This window comes from Idiotropiscis lumnitzeri, chromosome 11 (genome assembly GCF_059441095.1).
Source record: "Idiotropiscis lumnitzeri isolate Australia: NSW breed Sydney's pygmy pipehorse chromosome 11, RoL_Ilum_1.0, whole genome shotgun sequence".
Classification (NCBI taxonomy): domain Eukaryota; kingdom Metazoa; phylum Chordata; class Actinopteri; order Syngnathiformes; family Syngnathidae; genus Idiotropiscis; species Idiotropiscis lumnitzeri.
In genome coordinates, this window is record NC_142401.1 from 6,050,932 (window position 1) to 6,073,436 (window position 22,505).

Below are 22,505 nucleotides of genomic sequence, written 5' to 3' on the forward strand. Positions count from 1 at the left end.
GTTCATTCAAACAGAATGTTTCACTTTCTGGTGACGTTAATGGAGACTTGATCAATTTGGGTGGTTTCTCTTCAATTTATTTTTCTTCATTCTTCGCAAGAAAAAGCAAACATATGGGTCATTAACCCCCCACCACTTCCAAAACCACATGTTTGTAAAGATGAAACAGTGGTGAAAAATGAAATCTCAAGTTGGTAGTACCAGAAATCTGTCTTGTGTATTAATAATAATAATAATAATAATATTCCCTTTCTTAGTCCCACAATGGGGAAATTCGAGATTCGAACCCAGGCCTCCTGGGGAGACTGGGTCCTGAATGCGGCGCCTTAGACCACTCGGCCATCCTGGCAGCCAATTAGCAAGAATTGCTAACGTATCACGTGCACCAACATCAACACAACACCTGGAATGACTTTCACTTCACAGCTGTGCATTATCAAGACTTCATAGCTCGAATATCTTCATGTTTTTGCGAACATTTGAATTGGAAGCTAAATATATATCTTGAGTGTTCTGCGCAGGATCTTAGCCGTTCCCAGAATTGCACTCGTCTGCACGGAGATGTCAGACGTTGTTCCTGTTATCTGCAGGAGGCATCCATCCATCTTGGGGGGTAACTGCCCCCAGTGGCCTGATCACGTATTGCACCCCTCTTGCCTTTAGCCTTCACATTTTCTCGAGTGTTTCCTAACAACTCTTGGTATTTCTCCAGCTTTTTGTGTTTATTTTCCTTTTTTTTCCCGGATGCTGCTTGGTCTAAATCAGGATGCAATGTCCATATATGTGTGTGTGTGTGTGTGTGTGTGTGTTACACTAAGGGTACATTATCCTTTAGGGGGCCCACATCCAGCCTTTGTAGGGGTACCTTTAGCCTTACCCTTAGGCTAAGGGTAAATTGAGTACCCTTAAAAGAGGTCCATGTGACATGGTAATTTGGCAGTAAAGTTTTTATTTGCCTCTTTTACACACAGTGTCCTCATAAGTACGGAGCTCAACATGTCAACACTGCAACTAGCAAAAGATGATAATTTGTCGACAAATAATAATTTTGTGTATTTTATTTCTTTGTTACAGCTCCATCTGTTGTGAAATGCGCTATAAAAGTAAAATTGTATTGTATTGTTATACTTTAGTGACGACATTTTGAGTTGAACGAAATGGAGTCACTGAACGGTGTGAAAGTTTTGTGCAAATGGTTGTCCGTACGTTCACCTGACGTCATTCAGTGCAGGTAGTGTGGGTACAGTTCTCACTCAGTTATGGAGTGGATGAAAGTAACCGCTGATCCTCAGGCGGGTCGGGGGTGTGCTGGTGCGCGCGCACACACACACACGCACACACACACGCACACACACACACCTATTCACCCCCCCCTTGGTGCCCTCATACATGAATATCAAAACCAAACACCTTTCTTAAACTTATGAAGCCTCGCACCCCCTTTAACATCCTCACAAGTCAGCACACCCCTTCTACCCCACACTCACTCTTTCAAACGAATGTTGAACCACAAGGCCACCGTATTACAGAGTTTATGAATAAGATTTGTCACGAGCGCACCACCACGACTGTCACGTTGCTGCAGCGTCATATTCCACCAGCGCTTGAAAGAAGACAACATGGTTCCCAGCTGGAACACATTTCCAGCCCGTTTCTTCCCTCATACAGGAAATGGGAGTTTAAAGTAGAAACAAAAAGAGAGCGCGAGGGGAAAAAAATGTCGCCTGCAGAGATTTGAGTCAATTTGCGGTGGAATGATGGGTTAAGATTAGAAGATAAGAAAGAAATAACAAGTGAGTAGGAAAATGGTGCGCACAAGTGGAGGATCACATGATTAAGTGCGAACATGTGTTGTGTTGAGATCACCCAATCGAGCAACATCAGCTCCTTGTATTTTATTCACTCATGTATGAATTGTTTATTGAATTCTTACTTCATATCAAATTGAATACATATGATCGCAAACTCTGTTGTTCAAGGACAGTCAGTGTCTATTTTGGTCATTAAATATGTTTGGAAGCAGACATTAAATATGATACGATTTTCATTTTAAAATAGAAACAACAAAATTGAAATACACCTTGATTTTCTCGCTTGTTATCTGGAACGTGTTAGGAAAAGTCAAATAAAAAGTTTGATTTTTTAAATTCTAAAACGAAAATAGAACATGGCACGAGACACAAGTCGAAATACTGCTCATATATTTTTTTGAGATTCCCGGAAGGTGTAACCGACAGCATTTCTCCTAATGACCAGGAGATGGCGATATGTACTGTAATGTTCCATTGACACCCTAATTCCACAAGCGCTAACTACACTCGGAGAAAATCCCTGGTATTCCTCTGATTAAGAAATAATAAAATAATATCTATTATTGTCAAGTTAATCAAAACGAACCGTTCAAAATACGTCATTGTTCTGAATTGTGGCTCTGCCGATTTACCTAAAAGTGGTCCAGGTGAATTTAACCCACAAATGTGCATTTTGAGAATCTCGTGTAATTTTTGGATCTCCGTTGATGTTGGTGGCTCCATTGCCTGAACCTGTTTTCGTTTCATTTTAAATTAAACACACACTTAATGAAATGTTTATGTGAGAAGGTGGGCCACCTCACATTCTCGTTAGTATTACTTCTCAGAGTAAAGTGAAACCCCTTAAAATATAAGCACAATCGAGTGTACGAAAATAAATTTATCATAAGAATAAATTATTAATAAATTGCAATAATCTAAACAATGTATTCCTAACATTTCTGATGTCTACAATTTTACTTAACGATTCCTTTAAAGAGGAACATGCATTTAAAGTGCACAATGGCCATGAAGTTAAAACACAATGCATTACAGAGCCGTATCAAGATAATTTACTGGATAAAAAAAATAAAACGTCATTGTTGATACAAAACAGAAAGTGGAAAAAACGGTTTTGACATTTTTTAACGTCATTAATTAACGGTCAGAATCCTCTGGTTTTCAGTCAAACGTGAATGAATACATTATAAGTTCCTCCGTGAAACACCCAAAAATGTCTGAAGCGAAACAAGGGATGGAGACTGGACTTTATAGAAAAAAAATGACTTTTTTCCCCCCACATTTTCTGTGGCCCGCCAACTCTGATCAGCAAATGAGACCGGAATCAAATATTCCGACATACTGTATATTTTTCAGCTCGTATAGGCTTGTCCTCCTTGGTGAGGATAAGCGGTTCAGACAGATGTTCCATACTTGCGTCTAATTGTATTTGCAAAGCAGTGAGCACAGATGTTGAGCGAAACATAGGGAAAGTCTTGGATTTGTTTGTGTTTCGTTAAAATTGCTCGCAAGTTAGGTAGATGATGTCAAATTAATATGAGTTTCGGGCTCTCATTTGACTTGGTGACACAGAGTATCAAAATAACGTTAACATTTCAAATGAAAGGGCAGAACCTCCTTGTCGGTGGACTTATCACAATCATTACACTCATCCCGAAATGCAAGTGAGCCCCAATTTGGGCTGAGAAAATTTACATACGTACATTTTTTTGATTATTCATAAAAACGTGTTTATTTAGCTATATTTGGTATTAGCGTATATGCGGTCAAAATGTACGTTATCACTCAGGCGTTGGTCGACCCCCGCTAACCAAACGCCACGCTGTTGCCATCTCCTGGTCAGTAGCAGAAATGCAGCCGGTGACAACTTCTGTGAATCGAAAACAAATTTTGCTTTGTGTCTCGTGCTACATTATATTTTTTAGAGTTAAAAAATGAAAATCAAACTGTTTTTAGACTTGTCCTTACTCGTTACAGACTATAAACTAGAATATCAAGCTGTATTTATGTATTTAAGTATTTCAATCTCTCTACATGGACCGTGGGAAAATTAAGGTTGCAGGCTGTGTTCAATGTTATTTTTAGCTTATGTCGCAGGCCACAAAAAAATTGACGATGGGCCGCAAATAATATTTTTTTTTTTTTTTTTTGGAATGGAAACTCAATGCGTTTTCATTTTAATCTTTATTTACAAAAACAAATTAAACCATGAGGATCTGACCAGCAACTTTCCGTTAGGGAGCTGCTCCACTTCGTAAATTCAGTTTTTCGGTGCAGCCCAGTCATGCTCATCTTCGCCGACATCATGGCCTTCCTCCTCCTCAACTTCCCGCTCATCTTGCTCATGGGCCTCGTTGCCGTGATGTCGCCGCGATGTCGTCAGCTCTTCGTGCACTAAAAGGCCCAAATGATTTATTTCCTGATTCTTTAGATATGATGACATAAAAAGCGGCCTTTTGAAAAATGTCCTTTGATAACTTTTACATTTACAGAATTGCTTTTGGCATCTTTTCCTTCCTAACCTCCTAATGTCCAACTTTCCTTCTCTCCTTTCGTCATAGTTGTTATTTATTCATGCAGCTTTCCATTCTTTGATTTAAACCAAATTTTTAGCCTTCCATCCCGTTCCTTCCTTGCTTCAGACTCACCCCTCCCCATTACTGCTTTAGAAATCCATTTTGTTTGGTATTTTTACATAATCTTCTCCAGCACTGCATTAGAATCCGCATTGTCTGTTCTTTTTAAAATATTTACTGAAATTCAGACATATATATAAAAAAAAAAAAAGCTCATAATTTTAAATCTACTGTTGGTCCTGTGTGGAGTTAGCATGTTCTCCCTGTGCCTGCGTGGGTTTTCTCCGGGTACTCTGGTTTCCACCCACATTCCAAAGACATGCATGATATATTGATTGAGCTCTCTAAATTGTCCCTAGGTCTAAGTGTGAGCACGGATGGTTGTTTTTGTCTTTGTGTCTTTGTGTGCCCTGTGAATTGGCTTGCAACCCATTCAGGGCGTACCCCGCCTACTCCCCGAAGACAGCTGGGATTGGCTCAAGCACACCCACAACCCTCGTGAGGATACGCTGCTTCGATAATGGATGGATATTGTTAGCTGTGCTAATGAGTACTTGAGGAACGAGGCTGGTAAATGTCAAACGCACAATGTGACTCATGCCATCAGCTCATAAAAACAAACTTTATGACTCTTTTGCATCCATAAAACGAATAATTAACTGTATGGAATGATGAATTAATTGAGGTTTCACTCGTTGTTATTGTTCTGCTGCGTCTTTTCGGTCATCTGCTGTGGTAATAATGTCTGGCGTTATGGGAATATTTGGACATGAAAGTCACTGAGCCGCTCGAAAGACTGACTGAAGCTGGAACGATCAAGCGTGCTTTCTAGCACCCTCTTGTGGTCAAAAACATAATTACAGTCACCAAGAAAAAAAACCCGACTACAGTCGCTTGTGAGCGTGCGTGTGTCACCTGTCGCACTAGTGTGTGTTCATGTTTGAATGTTTCAGCTGTGTCGCTGTGTGTTTTCTGTGCGTATCACATGTTCGCTTGCGAGGTGTTTTTTTTTGTGCATTTGTGTGTATTCGTCATCAATGTTGCTAGTGTGTGTGTCATCTATAGCGCTTGAATATGCGTGTATGGCATGAAACAGTAGTGTACGATATGTATGTATTGTGAGTTCCACGCACTAACACTAATACATGCATACGTGCGTATGTTTTCTCCACGTCACCTGTGTCTCTGGCACGTGCGTGATGCGTGATGTCTTCCAGGCGTCCCAGCAGAGCGTCAATGTTTTCTTTTATTTGTGTCAACTGAGACTTGATGACATGCAGCTGAACTGCTCCCCCTGTGCGCAAGCAAGGCAATTAAAGACGTGTTTGGTTGCAAAGAGCCTTTGGCGATGTGAGTTGTAGCGTCACCTGTTTCTCTGACAGGGAGGACGTCGCTGTTCTGCGGCAGCCGTTGAGAAGGATGAGATGACAACCTCCGAACTCCAGGGGGCGACACTCGCGGGTGCTTGACAGGTATCACGTGGGCGCCAAATTGGGACGCTCGACTGTGGAAGTCAAACAACCTGAAGAAAAACGTTACAGATTTTACATGTGTGGAATGATCAGTCCAACACTGACGGACGTCTGTTTTGCTGATGAAAGGTGAGCCATTTTAAACTTTAAATGAAAACTTTTGGGCATTTTAGGAGTTAAAACTGCTGAAAGTAGCCACCGGTTCAATTGACTGACAATTAAGTGTCTATGGCCGCTGATGGATGACGACTGACGGGCAGGCAAAATTTAGTAAAATGCCCACCCCGAGTCCCAACTGATTCGTAGTCAGCAAAGCGAGCCGTCACACATCCCTGACCGTACTTGGAGGAGTTTTTCTACAACAAGCCATTTTGATTGCGCTGCAATCTTTGCAAACGCAACCCAAGCGCCACCAGTTCATGCCTTTCAAAAACTCGTTCTCAAATGTGTAAAAGCATATTGAGATAAGATGAAACCACAGACGCATTCCGGAGGACTGCGACTCAAAAGTGGAGCATTTGCCACAATTCTCATTCTAATTATCAGCTGTGGGCATTTAACAAAATTTTGCTGGTCTGTCATTTGTCATGCGTCAGCGGCCTGTGTACCCGTCCGTCATTCCACAGTCCCCCCATTTCACGTGAAGAACCGAATTGCAATTTTCTCTTGGTCTTTCAGTGAGTTTGTCAGAACTCTGGCACCCCAAAAAATGAAAAACCGGCCTAGTAGTAGTAATTGTTTCACCTGTTGTACAAATCTTCTCTCAAGTGATGGCAGTCGACGTGGTAGAGTGAAGCGATTGGTCGCTTGGCAGGTTTGTCTGGTTTGGGTTTAGGCTCTCCCGCCATGTTGACGTCTGCAAAGAGGGCGAGGGGACGCTCATGGCGCCATCACAGAACCTTTTATTAATTTCAAGCCTCATTCCTGGTCAAAAAAAGAGTTGTTCTGTTATTCAATTTGGCCACTACATAAATGGATTCCTTATGAAACAATAAATGGACATTTCCTGTTCTAAGATTACAGTGTGGTAGCGACACTGACGAGTAAAATAGTTCCCTGTCAGTACTGATAACGCAGCCTCCTCAAAACACAATCATTTTTTATATACCTTGTTTTTAGTAATGAGAAAAATATCCATGTTTAATTTTCCTCATTACAAAAATATTGCTCAATAACAGTAAAAAGACAACACACTGCATTTTCTTTTGAAAATTAATTCATTTTTCTAATCAAAGTATTTATTTAAATGGTCATCATTATTACAAAGAAAAAAATACTTTAATTGTATTTTCCAAACTTTTAATCCCTAAATGTCTTGACCGAGATGATGCTCGTTATGTTGTGAGATATGTAGGAGGTGTCTCTTATTGTTTCATGTCCTACCCGTGAAAACAAATGCAAAGAAAAAAAACTCTTGAGTGATTTCAGAGTTTCTTTTTTTTGTATTGCAAAAGCTTCTTCTTTGTTCCTCAAGCTGGATGGAGCCTCAAGATTCTGTTGCAATACAACAGAGGGATGTTTTTGCGTTCATACAATAGCGGGCGACTGCTGTTATTTCTGCGATCTGGTTGAATTTCTTTAATTATTGGCTGGTGTTTGGGAACGGCGCACTCACCGAGCGCTTGCCCGGCTAGAATGCGTCCGTTGTGGCCGGTGACGGCGGCGAGGGCGTTGCTCTGGTTGGCATACTGCACGAAAGCGTAGCCCTTGTGCACGGAGCAGCCCAGCACGCGGCCGTACTTGGAGAAGACGGCCTCCACGTTGCTCTTGCTCACCAGCGTTGTGTTCAGGTTGCCGATGAACACACGCGACTTGATGGACTTGGCGTCGCGCTTGTTGGTCACGTTGCTGGTCTGGACCGGCAGCGACATGATGCGGGACGGTGGCCAGATGATGATGATGATGATGATGATGATGGCGAGACCGGCTGGAGAATATCAAACACAATGCGGGAAGTGTTAGGAAGACTGGATGACGTGGCCAGAAATTTTTCGATGAAATCATATAAAATTTGACAGACCAGGAGCAGATGGATGGAGTGTTTTGCTAACCTCACCTCATTGGAGAAAAAAAATACATTTAATTTTCAATGAAAATGAACAAAAGTATTACAACAAAAGATCTGTGTTTCACACACCAGAGTATTTAGAACATAAAACATGAACAAGCTTTATTCATTTAATTTTTTTCAAGTTTGGCGGGCCGGATTAAAACGTTTAACGGGCCGCATGTGGCCCCCAGGCTGTAGTTTGCCTATACCTGCTTTTTTAAATCTGACATCAAGGGAGCAAAACACAAGTAATTTCGTTCATTAAATCGTTTTTTAATTAATTGGCCCTTTCATCATTTATCTGAATGTTATTCTGCCAAATATCAAAATCGGCATCAACGTTGCGTTACCAAAGAGAGCAAATCATTTTCAACCCTTTGCATCCGACTATTATTTGTAAAAATAACACCCACACATATTGTAAACTCACCAATAAAATAGATTCATTAAATAAATTGATCAAAAAGTTCTAAATATGTAAATGATCAAGCATGTCTGAGCAGGCATTGGATCACCGACGTTGTGTTGATTAGTTCATTATTTTGTTCATTTTTTTTTTGGAGTGGATTCACGGATAATTTCGCTTCTGTTATTATTCTCATAAACTACTAAATGATACTTTTCTAAACATTTATTATTTACACAGTGAACAGTTCAAAAATAAAATGAAAAGATAAAAAAACAACAACATAGAAAGCCTTGTGTCTGTTGCTGTACACTTGCACGCTCACAGTTGGTGTATGACCAATATGGGCAGCCATTTTGAAAAAAGCGAGCGCAACGGAATCAGGAGGTCAAGAGAATCAACAAAGACATTTCCTGTCCCTGCTGTGACATTAAAGATAAAATGCGCTTTAAAGGACATTGGTGAAAATGTCCCTTTGATTTGCGCATCCATTAGAGGCTTTCAGCCCAATAACTGCCGGCGCGCTTTCAACATCAGACGCAGAGCGCATCAGCTTGGGAGGGGCGAGTTGTTGGTCAGCACTGGGGGGCAGAGGGGAGTACATTCTGCTGCTCAATAAATGCCTCGCAAATAATTTTAAAATTCTATGAGGTATTGTAAATATAACCATTTCTGCTAGGATATAAGATCTTAAAAAATATATATATTTAAATTTCACATTGTTGATTTAAAACAACCACCTAGTTTAGCCTTTTAATCAGCTAGCTGAATGCTAATGGTAAATAGCATCTGTGTTGCAGTGCTTTAGTCATTTAAGCAACAAATTGAAGTGCATCAACATATGTGATTACAATATAGTCCTTTATTCTTTGTCCTCTGTGCAGGACGGCTAATATTTGTGCCATTTTTTTTTTTTTTAATTTTATTTTATTTATTTATTTATTTATTTATTTTTTTTTTTGCGGTGCAATAGCTTACAGCACCTGGTATTCCCAGGGGGTCTCCCATCCAAGTACTAACCAGGCCCGACCCTGCTTAGCTTCCGAGATCGGACGAGATCGGGCGTTCTCAGGGTAGTATGGCCGTAAGCCTAATATTTGTGCCATACCGATGAGCAAAGGGGAGTTGTGACGTCTCAATAAACAGTCTATCCAATTGGTCTGTCCTATACTGCCCTCAGCTGGCCAAAGTGGGCACAACAGAAAGAGCACAATGGCAATTCAGTGTGACAAAACTGTTTGAATTATTTTGTCATTTATTTCGTCGCCATGCCTGTATGGTCTTACAAAGTAGGCTACAATATTAAGGAGTGCTCTTTTTCCTAATTAAAATGGAAATTACAACAATTGTTTCCTTTTCTTTTCTAAGAAAAGACGATTCAGTCAACAGCATTTGACTTGGTTGTACAAAATACCTTCCTAATAATTATCCAAAACCCGGTTGAAAACAAGTCACTTCAGACAAATGAGTCTTGGTTGAAGTTCTGCTGCTTCTATTCCCCCCCCCCCCAACCGAAATAGATAAATGCAGCCGCCAGGCAAGCAAACAAGTGGTTCCTAAAAATGTAATTACTGGCATGCTATTCTCAAAAAGATTCCAAATAAATACCTATGATCTATTGCATTATATAACTTTTACTCACATGAGTGTTAAATTATTAATAATAAATAATAATAAATCTATTCAAACGCATTTAATCTAATACTTTAAATACACTTTATTTATTCTTTGTCTATTCACTTGTTTTTTTCCTCACTCACACTCCTTCACTTGGATTTCTATTAGTTATACTTATTTCTATAACTAATTTCCTCCCTCCCATGAAATCAAAAGTCTCTCAAAAACAATCATAGCATTATTATTATTATTATCTATTATACATTCAATCATAAGATGGCAGCAGAAAATCAAACCCTCAAGATTAAACGGGACTGACCTTAACAGGGAGGCGATGAAGAAGAGGACGGCGGGCGTGATGTGATGCTGCTCAGCGGGTGGTCCTGTGGTGGTGATGATGACGATGAAGGTGAGAAGGAGGAGGAGGAGGAGACAAACGCCTGCGTCACACGACCAAGATGACAACCAAATATAGTTGACAATTTGACATGAGAGGTATGTGTACTGATTCAAGTAAATGTGAATGGAAACTAATGCATGTGGATTTGCATTTATTAATGTCTATTAACATATTGGAGCGGCATATGAACCTGTGTGGATGTTATGCACATATATATCCAGTCTACGAATGTTATGAAGTTATGAACATATCTTAATATACTCTTAATGGCTATGAGTACATCCAATACGTGAATATTTACAGTATCAATATTTATGTAAATGACACTAACTGAATGCGTGTTCAATTTCCATGAATGTTTATCAATATATTTAAATGTGCACAGGAGCATTTACAAATGTGTATGAATATGAATTCATATCGTATGAATGCATGTGCTTGTATTTGAAAATATATCTTTATATGTGAATGTGTATGACCTTAACCCTATGCAAATGTAAATGAATACATACAAATGTGTATAAAACAACGTACAGTCTATGAAGATGTATCTGAATTCATACGAACGTGTGTAATGACGATGTAGGAATATGCACCAACGTATGCTGATATATATGACTTGAATGAATGTATACCCCGTGAAAGCATTTGAATGTAACCAAATGGACGTCAATGCATGAACGCGTGTGAGCACACGAGCATGTTGGTGGAAGTGATCATGTAAATCTCAGTGGCGGTGGTTTTGGAGCATGTCGTAAGGTTGGAGTGGAAGGCGAAGCTGCCGCTTGTCCTGCAGGCTGCGGACGACAGCACTTATCTGCTGCTGCCTTATTGATGCCGCAGGACACGCACGCACATACACGCGCTCACCTTTTTTTTTTTTTTTTTTTTGCTGAGCACGGATCGCTCCACTGATTGAAACCAACCTTCTCTCGCTTCCTTCCACTTACTCTTCATTCAAGTCTAACGTGCTGTCTTGTAAACATGACCAGAAGGAAACAACATGCCTCCAAGAATATATCAAGATGATGGCACCCAGGGACAACCTGCTTAGTAAATGCCTCAGGCAATAGAAGCCCGGTAAGGAGAAGGAGCCAGATGGGCCGTCATGGAAAGACATGACCCTGTTCGGCATGTAATACCGTAAAAATCGAAGACGTGGCTGACATTGAGAAAACATACCCGTGGCTGAAATAGGCTGGACTGAAAGACGACACGAATCATGGCAGCGCAAGAACAGGCCCTAAAAAGAAGATTAATAGAAACCGGAGTCTGCCACATCAGACAGGATCGCAGGTGTAGGCTGTGCAAAGCCTCTGGTCGAGGATCCGAGCGTGAAGGAGATACCGCCCATGTGGGCGATGCAACGATATATACATATTGTATTTAAATCCCCTGATTTTCCGCAACCCTCGCATTTTGCTTGTGCAGTTTCACTTAGTCCTGTCTGACTTTTCTTCTTCTCCCAACTGACATTTTACTTGCTCTCACTTCCTTCCGCTCCCTTCTCCTTCCTTTCTCCTTCCACTTCCAGAACATGACAGTGCTAAAAGTAACGTTGAAATAGAAAGTTGAGTGTTTTTAGGAGCGGATCAATCTTTGAATGCAATAATTCATCTGGCGGATGAGGCGTAATCGCCGCAATGTGACGCTAATGGTGTTAGCGAGCACTAGCACCGTTGATAATTCATGGCCGGCGTCGCTAGAGCTCATCGTCACATTTGCTATTCCTTTGCGCTAGTCATGGAGTTACTGTAAATGTCAAAGGATGAACTCTTGGTGTTTGGCTTTGTCTTTGGCCTTTGCTTAACTTCTTTTTACACTTGTAAGACAACAAATACTGCTAATAAAAAGTCGGTTATGGGAAGTGATGCACAAACTCAACACAAGGTTTGTTCAGTTTTGTTGTTGTTTGCTCGATGGCTGACGATGCTCATTGTTGGCGGCGTTAACACAGCGCTGTGTGTGTGTGTGTGTGTGTGTGAGTGTGTGTGTGGGCATGCAACCATCACTCACTTAGCTGTCTACAGCATAAGTGCTAATTGCTTGCAGTGTGTGTAATTGAGTGTTCCCTCAGGAGCTTTCATCTCACACCCAAATATTGATAAAGTGTGTGTGTGTGAGATTTAAAGTCGGGCGGGGAAAAAAGCCTTTAATTAGCCATCGGTTGCATCTTAAAAGCACACACGCGCAATTCAGTGTCCTCATTTCATTCACCAAATTGTGTATAAAAGCTTTAAATCTGAAAATGTGCTTTTCTTTGAATCTGCACTCAAGTGACTTGTGGGATCAATTCAAACAAATAACTTGAAAGGAAAAACAAACAATATGATAAAAAAAAAGAAAACTTTTCATTTGAAGTGAGTCCAAATCTGTGACTTTGTTTTTTTTTTCTTTTTCTTTTCATTTTCTCGACTTTTTCTCCCCCACTTTGTAAGCCAAATCAGCATGCGATGATAAGCGGCTCAGGAAATAAATGAATGAATGAAAGAGAGCTCAGTAAGGTTGTTGGTTTTGGGTGTGCGCCTTTTGGGGAAGCATGCTACTATTCAACATTATGTTCATTGGGCAAAAGGGGAATGTGAAACTTCTCAAGATCAACCTTTTTCTCGCTGATGAGGAAGAAATTATTGAAGGTGTACATCCTGTTCAATCCGACATTTTATCCCTTTAGAATGCAACAGTTGTCGCTTTGGTTGTGAATGTACATCTTTCTTCTTTCTCCATGTTACATCTCTGTACATCTATGTGGGAGGAAACCCGTGATGGTATTTTTTTCCCATGTAAAAAAAAGCGCGCCCCCCTCGGAAAAAAACAAGTACTTTGTACCCCCAATGAAAATTTTTTTTTTTTTCCAAAAAAAAAAGTTTTTTCCCCATGAAAAAGAAAGGGTCCCCCTCCCCCCACCCCACCCCCATGTAAAAAAATGGGATTTTCTTTCGAAAAAACCCCCACTTTTTTCCCTATGAAAATTTTTTTTTTAAATTTTTTTATTAGCCCCGGAAAATATTTTTTCCCCATGTAAAAAGCAAACTGTTTTTCCCTCTGGAAAAAGAAAATTTCCCCATGTAAAAAAAAGGGTATTTATTTCCCCTGAATTTATTTATATGAGTTGTGGCAACTATAGTTGTCCGTAGTTTTCTACGGCACTCGTAAGGGGACAATGGGAGAGGGGGAAAAGCGTTGGGGATAGAACTTTAAAAGTCTATGTCATCCAAGGGGCTCAGGTAATATTTTAATGTGTACTATGTGCAAATAAACGGGAATTGAAGGATAAGAGCACTATAAAATGCCTTCATTTATTGTTGCCTCACCTTCGTTTTGTAACGTCTCACGAAGCATGCTTGACGTGTAAAACTCAGGTTACTTCCGTTTAGACCGTGGTTGGGCTTTTCAAAATAAATCGTTATATCTTGCTAAACGTTCCACCATGTTCTTATTGTGAATGCTCGAACCGGAAACGCACTAATGAAACAACTGAAAACTTGTTGGCGCCAACAAAGAGTGAGCAGTAGGACGAGAAAGCAAAGATGGCGGCGTTACGAGTCGCGGCGCTCTCCGGCAGCGGGAGAGCCCTGTTGTGCACCCCGAAAACTATCACCACGCCAAAGGTATACAAGCCGGACTGCGTAACATCACTCACGCGGCGCGTTTAGTACAAAATTTTGTGGACTGTCGCCGCACGGGGACGGACGTCCTGACTACGAGCTAATGCTAACTTGGATAGCAGTCGGCTGGAGACAAGGTCACTCGCGTTATGTCGTCGTACACATACTTCAATCTTGCATGATTTCAAACGCATACAATGTAAAGCATCACCGAAACATGTAAATGATCCGATAATAACTCCTGGATTAAACGCCATTGCGTTGTAATGCAAGTACAGCAGCAACCAGGTTGGGCTTTAATAATCCACGTTTTGCCATTCCGGAAGCACATTAACAAGTTTGTTTGGATGGTGTTGAGGTGTGGTAGAAGGTCCGACGTGATGTCAAATCAGCCTCCGGTAAAAAGTTTCGCATAAGTAGGACATTCTTGGAAGAACGCTGGTTAGCATTTAAACAAGCTATGTGGACTTCCGGTTAGCGTCCAATGACCGATTGGACTTCCGGTCATTCCGTCTCATGTCTTTTGTTTTGTTTGACACACGTGTAACTAATTTGTCTGAAGCATAGCAATATATGATAAACATTAGAGCTCCGAGTTGCACCCAAAGTTCCGATTTGCAATTTGTGTTGTTGTTGGCGAACATGTTTCAAATTGATTTGTAGCTTTTGCACATCCCCGAAATGACATAGCATGAAGTCCAGCAGATGGAAACATCCAATTTCATCAAACTGGAAAAGAGCGACTTGTATACCCCATACGGTGGGTGGCCACGGTGCTTTAGGAAGCTTCACATTCATTTATTTGAAAATCAATTCTCTCTTTAACTGTAAAGAACAATAACATGCTGGTAGCTGCTGCTTTTACAAACTTAAATGTTAAAAAGTGTTTTTTATTTTGTGCAAATGGATTATCTTAACCAGGATCCAGCTCCACGTTGTGGCCAAAGGTAGAATCCGGATCAGTTATTGTGCCTGTTGACGTGGTTCTTAAATCCTCGTTAGTAGGGGTTATCATCAGCCATGTTGAGCCATAAGATAAAAAATTCTAATGTAGCATTCTGCTGCCTCTCAAAATGCGCGGTTTTCCTTTCAACTTGAGGACAGAGAGAAAAAGCGTCAATTTTTTAATTTTTTTTTCCTAATTCTCTTTACTCTTTTTTTTATTTCTTTTTTTAATATACAAATGTCATTATCTTTGTGACACATTGTCATGTGTTCATGTGGGAATAAATCAGCAAAAAATACATAAGCCTATTTTTGCAAATTTTGATTGATTACATCAGCCAGCCGATTAATTGTTTGGGCCTTTATCGTTAAAAAAGAAAAATGAACAAGCTGTCACTACTGACTGTGCTTTTGTAAACTAGCAAATAGTAGCCAAGCTTGCTGTACATTACATGTACGGCGGAATTGTTGTTCCCGCAGGCCAACATGTCCTTCGCCAGCCTCCCTCGTGGCCAGAAGGTGGCGCTGACCACGCTGGGCGTGGTGGGCGCGGGAGCGGCCGGCCTTGCCCTGGCGCTGCACCAGTCCGTCAAAGCCTCTGACCTGGAACTCCACCCGCCCAACTACCCTTGGAGCCACGGTGGGCCGCTGTCATCCCTGGACCACGCCAGGTCAGGCGCCTTGCACGCGCTTGTCGCCGCCACGCATCCCACTTATAAATTTCCATCGGCAGACGTCAAATGCGGATGACGAATAGTTTGCTCAAGTAATACAAAGACAAATCTTTTTTTTTTTTTTTTTTTTTCAAATTATTCAAGGGTAAATCTTTCCATGTTTGTGTTTAAATCAGCTTGTTTTGGTGGCAAATGTCTAAATTCAAAAATTATTCTTGGACTCTGAGGCAAGTACAGTATATGGTTATGGTTCACTTCATGTATGAAATCTGACTATTTGTGACGTGTCATCTTGTGTATCCGCACGCATGCAGTGTTCGCCGCGGCTACCAGGTGTACAAGCAAGTGTGCTCGGCCTGCCACAGCATGGAGTACCTGGCCTTCCGCAACCTGGTGGGAGTGTCGCACACAGAGGAAGAAGTCAAGGCCATCGCTGAGGAGGTGAGCACCTTCATAATCATGCTCCCAATATTCAATATGCTGATATCAGCAATTAAATATTGTCTCTCATTTGGACTCTGCTTTTGCATGAGCAAACATTTTTTCATCACATGTTTCATACACATGAAGCCCTTTCTCTCTTTTTAAAGATTGGGGCTTAGGGAAAAATCAAATGTGTTGTTTTGTCTCCCCCCAAGATTGAGGTGGTAGACGGGCCCGACGAGACGGGCGAGCTGTTCACCCGGCCCGGCAAGCTGTCCGATTACTTCCCCAAACCCTACGCCAACCCAGAGTCGGCCCGCGTGGCTAACAACGGCGCCCTGCCTCCCGACCTCAGCTACATCGTCAATGCCAGGTGCGCAAAACTAGTTCCCTAACTGATTTCCCACTGTGTGACTTGCTTTTATTGTACTTGAAAACTCGTAGCTCACATTACAGTGAAGTAAACAATTTGTAGTAACTGATTACTGACAATGTAGTGGCGTACAGTATCGGGATTGCTGTCTACTGAGAATGACATCGCAGTCACTGGTATAAACTTAACCATTGCAAGCTTGTTAAATTAATGCTCATCTCAAAATCCTTCCAGGCACGGTGGCGAGGACTACGTGTTTAGCCTGCTGACGGGCTACTGCGAGGCCCCCGCCGGCGTAGAAGTCAGGGAGGGTCTTTATTACAACCCCTACTTCCCCGGACAGGCTATCGGCATGGCGCCGCCCATCTACAACGAGATTCTGGAGTACGATGACGGTAAGGTGGCCAACACCACGGCAGGAATTGGGTTTTGAGGGGGGGGGGTATGAATGTTTGACTTAGTTACGTTGGGGGGGTGGTACATTCGCCATGTGGACACTAACGTAAGCACAAAATTAGAAGTGTAAAAAAAAAAAATACAATTGTGACAAATTTGGGGTGCACACAATATCCAAATATCCGTAGTCTTCCTGATGCTGCTTTTGATTTGAAAAGTCAAAAATTTCTGGTATGTACATCAGATGTTTAGAAAGATGTATTATAGACATGGGAAAAAAAATCATAAACCCTCTATATATATCGATATTATGTTGCACCGCTCCACACGGTACATGCGTTGAATACGACTCAAATTGGTATGGTATAGAAATATAACATGACAAATGTGGGATATGAAATAATGAGGCAATGTTTCCACAGGGACCCCCGCTACCATGAGCCAGGTGGCCAAGGACGTGTGCACCTTCCTGAGATGGGCAGCGGAGCCTGAGCACGACCAGCGGAAGCGCATGGGACTCAAGGTCGCACGCACACACAAACGCTCGCTTAACCACATTGAAGGAAATCTGCAATTTGCAACGATTCTTCTTTTTGCAGCTGTTGTTGGGCTCGGCCATCCTGATGCCGCTCCTGTACTACATGAAACGACACAGGTGGGCCGTACTCAAGAGCAGGAAGATTGCCTACAGGCCGCCCAAATAAGGGCGTGCGAGGAGCAGGACCCCACACACCCACAAACATCAGTGATAAATTCACACGAGCGTCTTTCCATCATGTTTATTACACAAAGAAAGAAAATAGTAACAAACTCGCTGCTGTGTGTCAACATTTGATGGAATTTTTTTTTTTCGTTTGTTAAATACTCGACGACCATGTGAGGATCTCGCCTCTTGTTTTACTGTACAAAATAAATTATATCCAAAAACAATCTCCATTCAGTCCATCAGTAAATATCAAAGACGAGTCATTTGTCAAACAAAAAGTGCATGAAAATCAACTGGCAGCTTCCACACTAAACATTCTCAGTGTAAACAAAACACTTTAGTTACAAAAGTTGTTTTATGACACCCACCCAAAAAAAAAAAAAAAGCATTTCCAATTAGTATTAAGTGCCACACATTGAAAAGAAAAAAAATGTTAATGAGTGAAGAGCTTCTACTTTGACAAAATAGTCCAGATGGAAATGTGTGGCCTTCACATTCATTCATAAATTCTCACACATTTAACGTCCTCATTTATGGTCACTTGAGTGAATAAAATCAAGGGGGGGGGGGGTCACCCATTCAGAAAGCCCTGCAAGAAGCCAGGAAATGGCTAAGAATGATGAGAAGAACGGGAGAATGTCATCACATCTGGACGTCATTCCTTCTTTACCCTCCAAAAGTTTGAAGGTTTCATTTGAGCACCAGCGTGGCATCAGAGCCGTCTTTCTTCTTCGGGTAAAGTCCGTGGACTAGGTGGTGCTCTCGCCGCAGGAAGGCGTAAAAGTAGTCTGACATCAACAGCATCTGAAGGAGCGACAGGAGTGATTTTGTACCTTTTAATAGTCGATCACATTCACGCAAATTGGTTCCAGTGTCCTCAAAAACGACAGCCAGAAGGAGTAAAGGACAAAACTACTGTAAGCACATTGTAAAAAAAAATAAATAATAAAATGTGTGTTCGACCTGAGCGATGTTAAAGACCAGCGTGGTGGAGAAGTAGAAGTTCGCGTTGGCGCTGCCCGCATGAATCCACAAGTGCCACAAGACGGGAAGCAGCGCCGAACACGTCAGCATCACGCAGGACACCGGGAACACGTTGCGAAGGACTAGGAACATAAAAAGAAGCCAAACTGATTTGGATCGGAACACCGAGAGCACGTCAGGTACCCCAGGTCGACGTTCATGCCTGACTCACATCTGCCGAGGTGACTCCAGACGGGAAGGAAGGCCATGTAGAGAGCGATGTCGCCCACCGTCGGGTACGACTTGAAGATGGAGATGATGGCCAGCTGCATGAAGATCAGGAACACCGGATGCTCCCTGCAACGTACAAAGACAAACATTTGACTGCTTGTTGTTTTTTTGTATTCTGTTACCTCAAAGGAGGACTTACTTGAGCTTGATGGCCAGAGGGACGGTGTAGATGAAAACATGAATCTGGAAGACGCAGAGGTAAAAGAGGCGGAAGTGTTCGAACAACTCCGCGAAGAAATACCAGAAGAGGCCGATGTTGGGCGTCAGGTCGGGAACGGTGAGGCTAAAAACATTTGGACCGTTGGACTCATCATTTTACAAGACCATGGGCTTTAATAAGGAGCCCTGAGAGACACCTTTTCCACAACGATAGTTCAAACAAATTTCAGATACTTGAGCCACCACTCACATGAAGCCGTAGACGGAAGGCAAAAAGTCCCACGAGCCCAGCAGGAAGAAGGAGAGGCCCACCATCACCATCAGGCTGCCAAGGTACATGAAGGCGTACTGGGCCACGAACCACCAGAAGCTCAGCCGGCACGCGTTGATGGGGATAAACTGGCACTGCGCATACACACAAGCAAGACAGGATTTCCAGGCAACACAGGATTTCTTTTTTTTTTGTGGGGGGGGGGGGGGGTGTGGTCACCACCTAGTGCTTAAAATTCATCTGGTCACATTTTGGTCCGGAGGAACTATGTTGAAGTCAGTTGAGAAGCTTGATTTAGACAAAAGCAGTGATTTGCTGCCAACTTGTCAAGAGTCAAGTGAATTTAGGAGCTTAATTTTTATAAAAGTAGTGCTTCGCCAACCATGTCACAGCCTTTATAAGCACCTCAAAATCTTATTAGTCAGTTGTTGACGGACATTCAGGGGAGGCTAATTGGTCGTGAACAAGCTTACCTGCATGATGTAGAGCAGAGCGCCGGCGCACAGCGTGAGCGGGTAGAGGCTCTGGTATGTGGCCAAGGCCAGAAAGATGGCGCTCAGCAACACGTTCCCTGTCCACAAACAAACGAGTGAGGTCGGGGAGTCTGCAACGCCTTGCCAAACCGGCAAGCTCACCTTTCACCGTGGCCAGGATGAAGAGTGACACCACGGCGTTGTTCAGGCTGCACGTGGACTTGGCGACGCAGGACAGCACAGTGAACGGGTTCAGAAGGTAACTAAGGGACCGGACCGCACGGGACATCCCGTACGTCAAAAGGGGGCTTTTTTGCTTTTTGCTTTTTTACTTAATTGAATATTTGTCAAAATCATTGAAAAAAAAAAAAAAAAAAACGTTTATTTTGTTAGTTTTCATTACGTATAGTAATCTTAGCTGTGATGTGAAAATGAAAACATTCGATTTTTGTGGGGAACATTTGCACATCACTATCTTCTCTGTCCCCGTTTGAATGAGTCTTGCAGGACTCTGTTTTAAAAGCATCTGAAGAATTTTCTGTGCTCATGCATTTTGCTTTTTCTTTAGCTTAGTACTCACAACATGGCCACTTTGAGGGGGATGTAGTGCATCTCTTTGGGGCTCCGGAGCAGCTCGTGACAGTCGGCGGGGTAGCGCTCGGCTTCCAGAGCGAATTTCTGCTTCCTGAACTGGAAACACGAATCACAGGTGGCGCCGGTTATCGATGGTCATTGACAATTCTTGATGATCACCACGTTGGTTTGGCTTCCTCACAACTTGTTTGTTGTAGTCCTTCACGGCGGAGTAGAGGGCCACCGCCACGATGATGTCGGCCAGCTGGAGAGACAACGATACGATTTTTGAGTTTTAGCCTTTGCACCTTTCAGAGAATTTACACTAATTCACTTTCAAAGTGTTTATGATCATCTTTTCTAATACCGTAATTTTCAGAGTGTAAGATGCTCCCTAACGTTATACAGGCTGCCAAAATGCCTTTAAAAAACAATTTCCCTCTCTGAACACAGTCCCACAATTTTCTAGGGTGCTAATAGACTAGCAAACGATTCAAAAGTGTGTTTGCGCTTCATAACTTGCTTCCTGACTTTACTTGAACAGTTATTTCTTATGGCAATAGACATTGATTCACATAAATAATACCGTATTTTTTTAATTATGTCTGCTAAAAAAAGAAAAATTCAGTTACAGCTCCCAGTATTACTAAAATGAATAAATATGCAAAACATCCATCCATAAAATATTGATATTCAATTAATATCCACTTGTTTAATTTGAATGAAACCAAAGAAAAGACAGTCTGCCGTTATCTCGTGGTCACAAAACAAATTGCACTTACCACAACTTTTGAGGAATTGATAATGTTTTACTTTTAATATGCCCTACTATTAGCCCATGTACACGCGTTGCATTTTAACCTGTGAAACTATTAGGGGATTCATGGTGGTTCATATGTTAACCTGACCAATTTGGGCTGGATCTTTTATTCTATACTACGCAACTATTAGCATATTTACAAGTAGTAAGTGTCATTTAATTTTTCAAAACTTTTGGCTGAATTTACCGTAGTTTTATTTTAACGTGCAACTTCCGGGGAAGCCTTACCATGTGGAACTGTGTAATAAGAAGCACATATTACTTACGATGAATGTAATCTCTGCATAGTCCACCAGGAAGTGGAAGAGGTAGATGATGAGAGGGGTCTAAGAGAGAAGACATGTATGCATAAATGTTGTCATGGAAACCAGTTCATCAGAACCTATATTGGTGCGTGCGTAAGTGTTCAATCCCTCCTCACCTCATGAAACACATCTCCCGCATATGGCGACACGCCCAAGTCGAGTAGAGCCAAACCTTCCACCACTACAAACCAACGGAAAAAGATTTATTGTTTTTTTTAGATTAATTGATGACTCAGATAAAAGCCTTTCATCCCTTCAGTCAAATATTATTATGTATGGTCATTACTATTTAAAATTGGTTATTTTATTAAACACAAACAAGCTCTGCTTTCATTGACACCCACAAAAATATTAGATTTACTGTTGAGCGGTTGCAAATATAAGAATTTGGACAACTTTATGATGAACTCTGAACGGCAGGTCTCGACTGATTAACCAGTAGAATAATTGTTGGTTAATTTGATAATTGATGTTGCAGCTCTAAACAATAACTACTAATATCATTCAAAACTTTGGTGCCACAGCTCTTGTTACATTGTTGAAGTGGAACTAATGTATTGTCCACTCAGAACCTAAAAGGGGGAGAAATCATCTGGTCACGTGTGACGTCAGCGATGCAAATCAAAGTTGTACAGGTCTTTCGGTTAAATACGATAAGGCACATAAAAAAAACATAAAATCGTTAATGCACTTTTTTCACGTTAGGTCGCCTTTGGGAGATTGTGTGTACGCAAAGAAGAAGCTAACTCAATAGTGGCTTTGAGGGCAGACTGGCTTTCAAAGCAGAATACAGGAGGGACGCTTCACCCATACAACAAGGCCTAAACGAAGCCCCCCGTGGTCACCACGCTCACCTCTTTTCCAGGCGGTTAACGGAGACACCACCTCCACCCTCTCGGCAATCCAATGTGTCAAATTGGAACTAAAAAGAGTTGCACGGATAGTGACAGCCACGATCAGCAGGAGAGTCAATGGAGCCGCCATCTTGGCATTTGCACCTTGGCGCGGGGCACGCCGGGAAATGAAGTCCACACCCCGGTGGCAATCAAGCCACATCAAAGACATATTTGCGACGAAGGCATAGTTTTTAGATGAATGTCCATTTAAAGGCAACTATTTGGTACATTTTGTAACTGTATAGTTTTTAAAATGTGACTTAAGGACACACAAAACACGAGTTCAGCAGTTTTAGT

The 22,505-nt window shown here is 41.7% G+C and overlaps 3 protein-coding genes, 1 long non-coding RNA gene and 1 other non-coding gene across 7 annotated transcripts; 2 read left to right on the forward strand and 3 right to left on the reverse strand.

Moving 5' to 3' along the window:
* Positions 1–1,933: 1,933 nt before the first annotated feature.
* raly (RALY heterogeneous nuclear ribonucleoprotein) lies at positions 1,934–7,768 on the reverse strand. The gene is made up of 5 exons (XM_088309434.1): positions 7,475–7,768; positions 6,604–6,715; positions 5,755–5,909; positions 5,565–5,681; positions 1,934–4,205 (listed from the first exon to the last, which is right to left on the reverse strand). The coding sequence occupies exons 1-5, from the start codon at positions 7,728–7,730 to the stop codon at positions 4,072–4,074; spliced, it is 774 nt and encodes a 257-aa protein (XP_088165560.1). The 5' UTR covers positions 7,731–7,768; the 3' UTR covers positions 1,934–4,071.
* Positions 5,782–11,868, forward strand: LOC148327026 (uncharacterized). The gene is made up of 3 exons (XR_015845827.1): positions 5,782–5,988; positions 10,260–10,427; positions 11,295–11,868. It is a non-coding gene; the product is annotated as an uncharacterized LOC148327026 (long non-coding RNA).
* On the reverse strand, positions 9,287–9,405 carry LOC148327027 (5S ribosomal RNA). Its single transcript, XR_015846062.1, has one exon. It is a non-coding gene; the product is annotated as a 5S ribosomal RNA (ribosomal RNA).
* Positions 11,869–13,786: 1,918 nt separating the features above from the next.
* Positions 13,787–17,681, forward strand: cyc1 (cytochrome c-1). 3 transcript variants are annotated; one of them, XM_088309789.1, is made up of 7 exons: positions 13,787–13,943; positions 15,366–15,556; positions 15,874–16,000; positions 16,198–16,355; positions 16,590–16,750; positions 17,174–17,274; positions 17,351–17,681. In XM_088309789.1, exons 1-7 carry the CDS (start codon positions 13,863–13,865, stop codon positions 17,453–17,455), a joined length of 924 nt encoding a protein of 307 aa, XP_088165915.1. In that variant the 5' UTR covers positions 13,787–13,862; the 3' UTR covers positions 17,456–17,681. The 3 variants fall into 3 exon arrangements, with proteins under 3 accessions (XP_088165915.1, XP_088165917.1, XP_088165916.1); XM_088309791.1 differs by lacking the exon at positions 13,787–13,943 and adding an exon at positions 14,054–14,077; XM_088309790.1 differs by lacking the exon at positions 13,787–13,943 and adding an exon at positions 14,614–14,700.
* On the reverse strand, positions 17,516–22,325 carry pigu (phosphatidylinositol glycan anchor biosynthesis, class U). Its single transcript, XM_088309788.1, has 12 exons — positions 22,167–22,325; positions 21,429–21,493; positions 21,274–21,333; positions 20,390–20,452; positions 20,195–20,304; positions 19,777–19,877; positions 19,615–19,712; positions 19,121–19,275; positions 18,851–18,994; positions 18,653–18,777; positions 18,421–18,563; positions 17,516–18,261 (listed from the first exon to the last, which is right to left on the reverse strand). The coding sequence occupies exons 1-12, from the start codon at positions 22,294–22,296 to the stop codon at positions 18,148–18,150; spliced, it is 1,308 nt and encodes a 435-aa protein (XP_088165914.1). The 5' UTR covers positions 22,297–22,325; the 3' UTR covers positions 17,516–18,147.
* Positions 22,326–22,505: the final 180 nt, after the last annotated feature.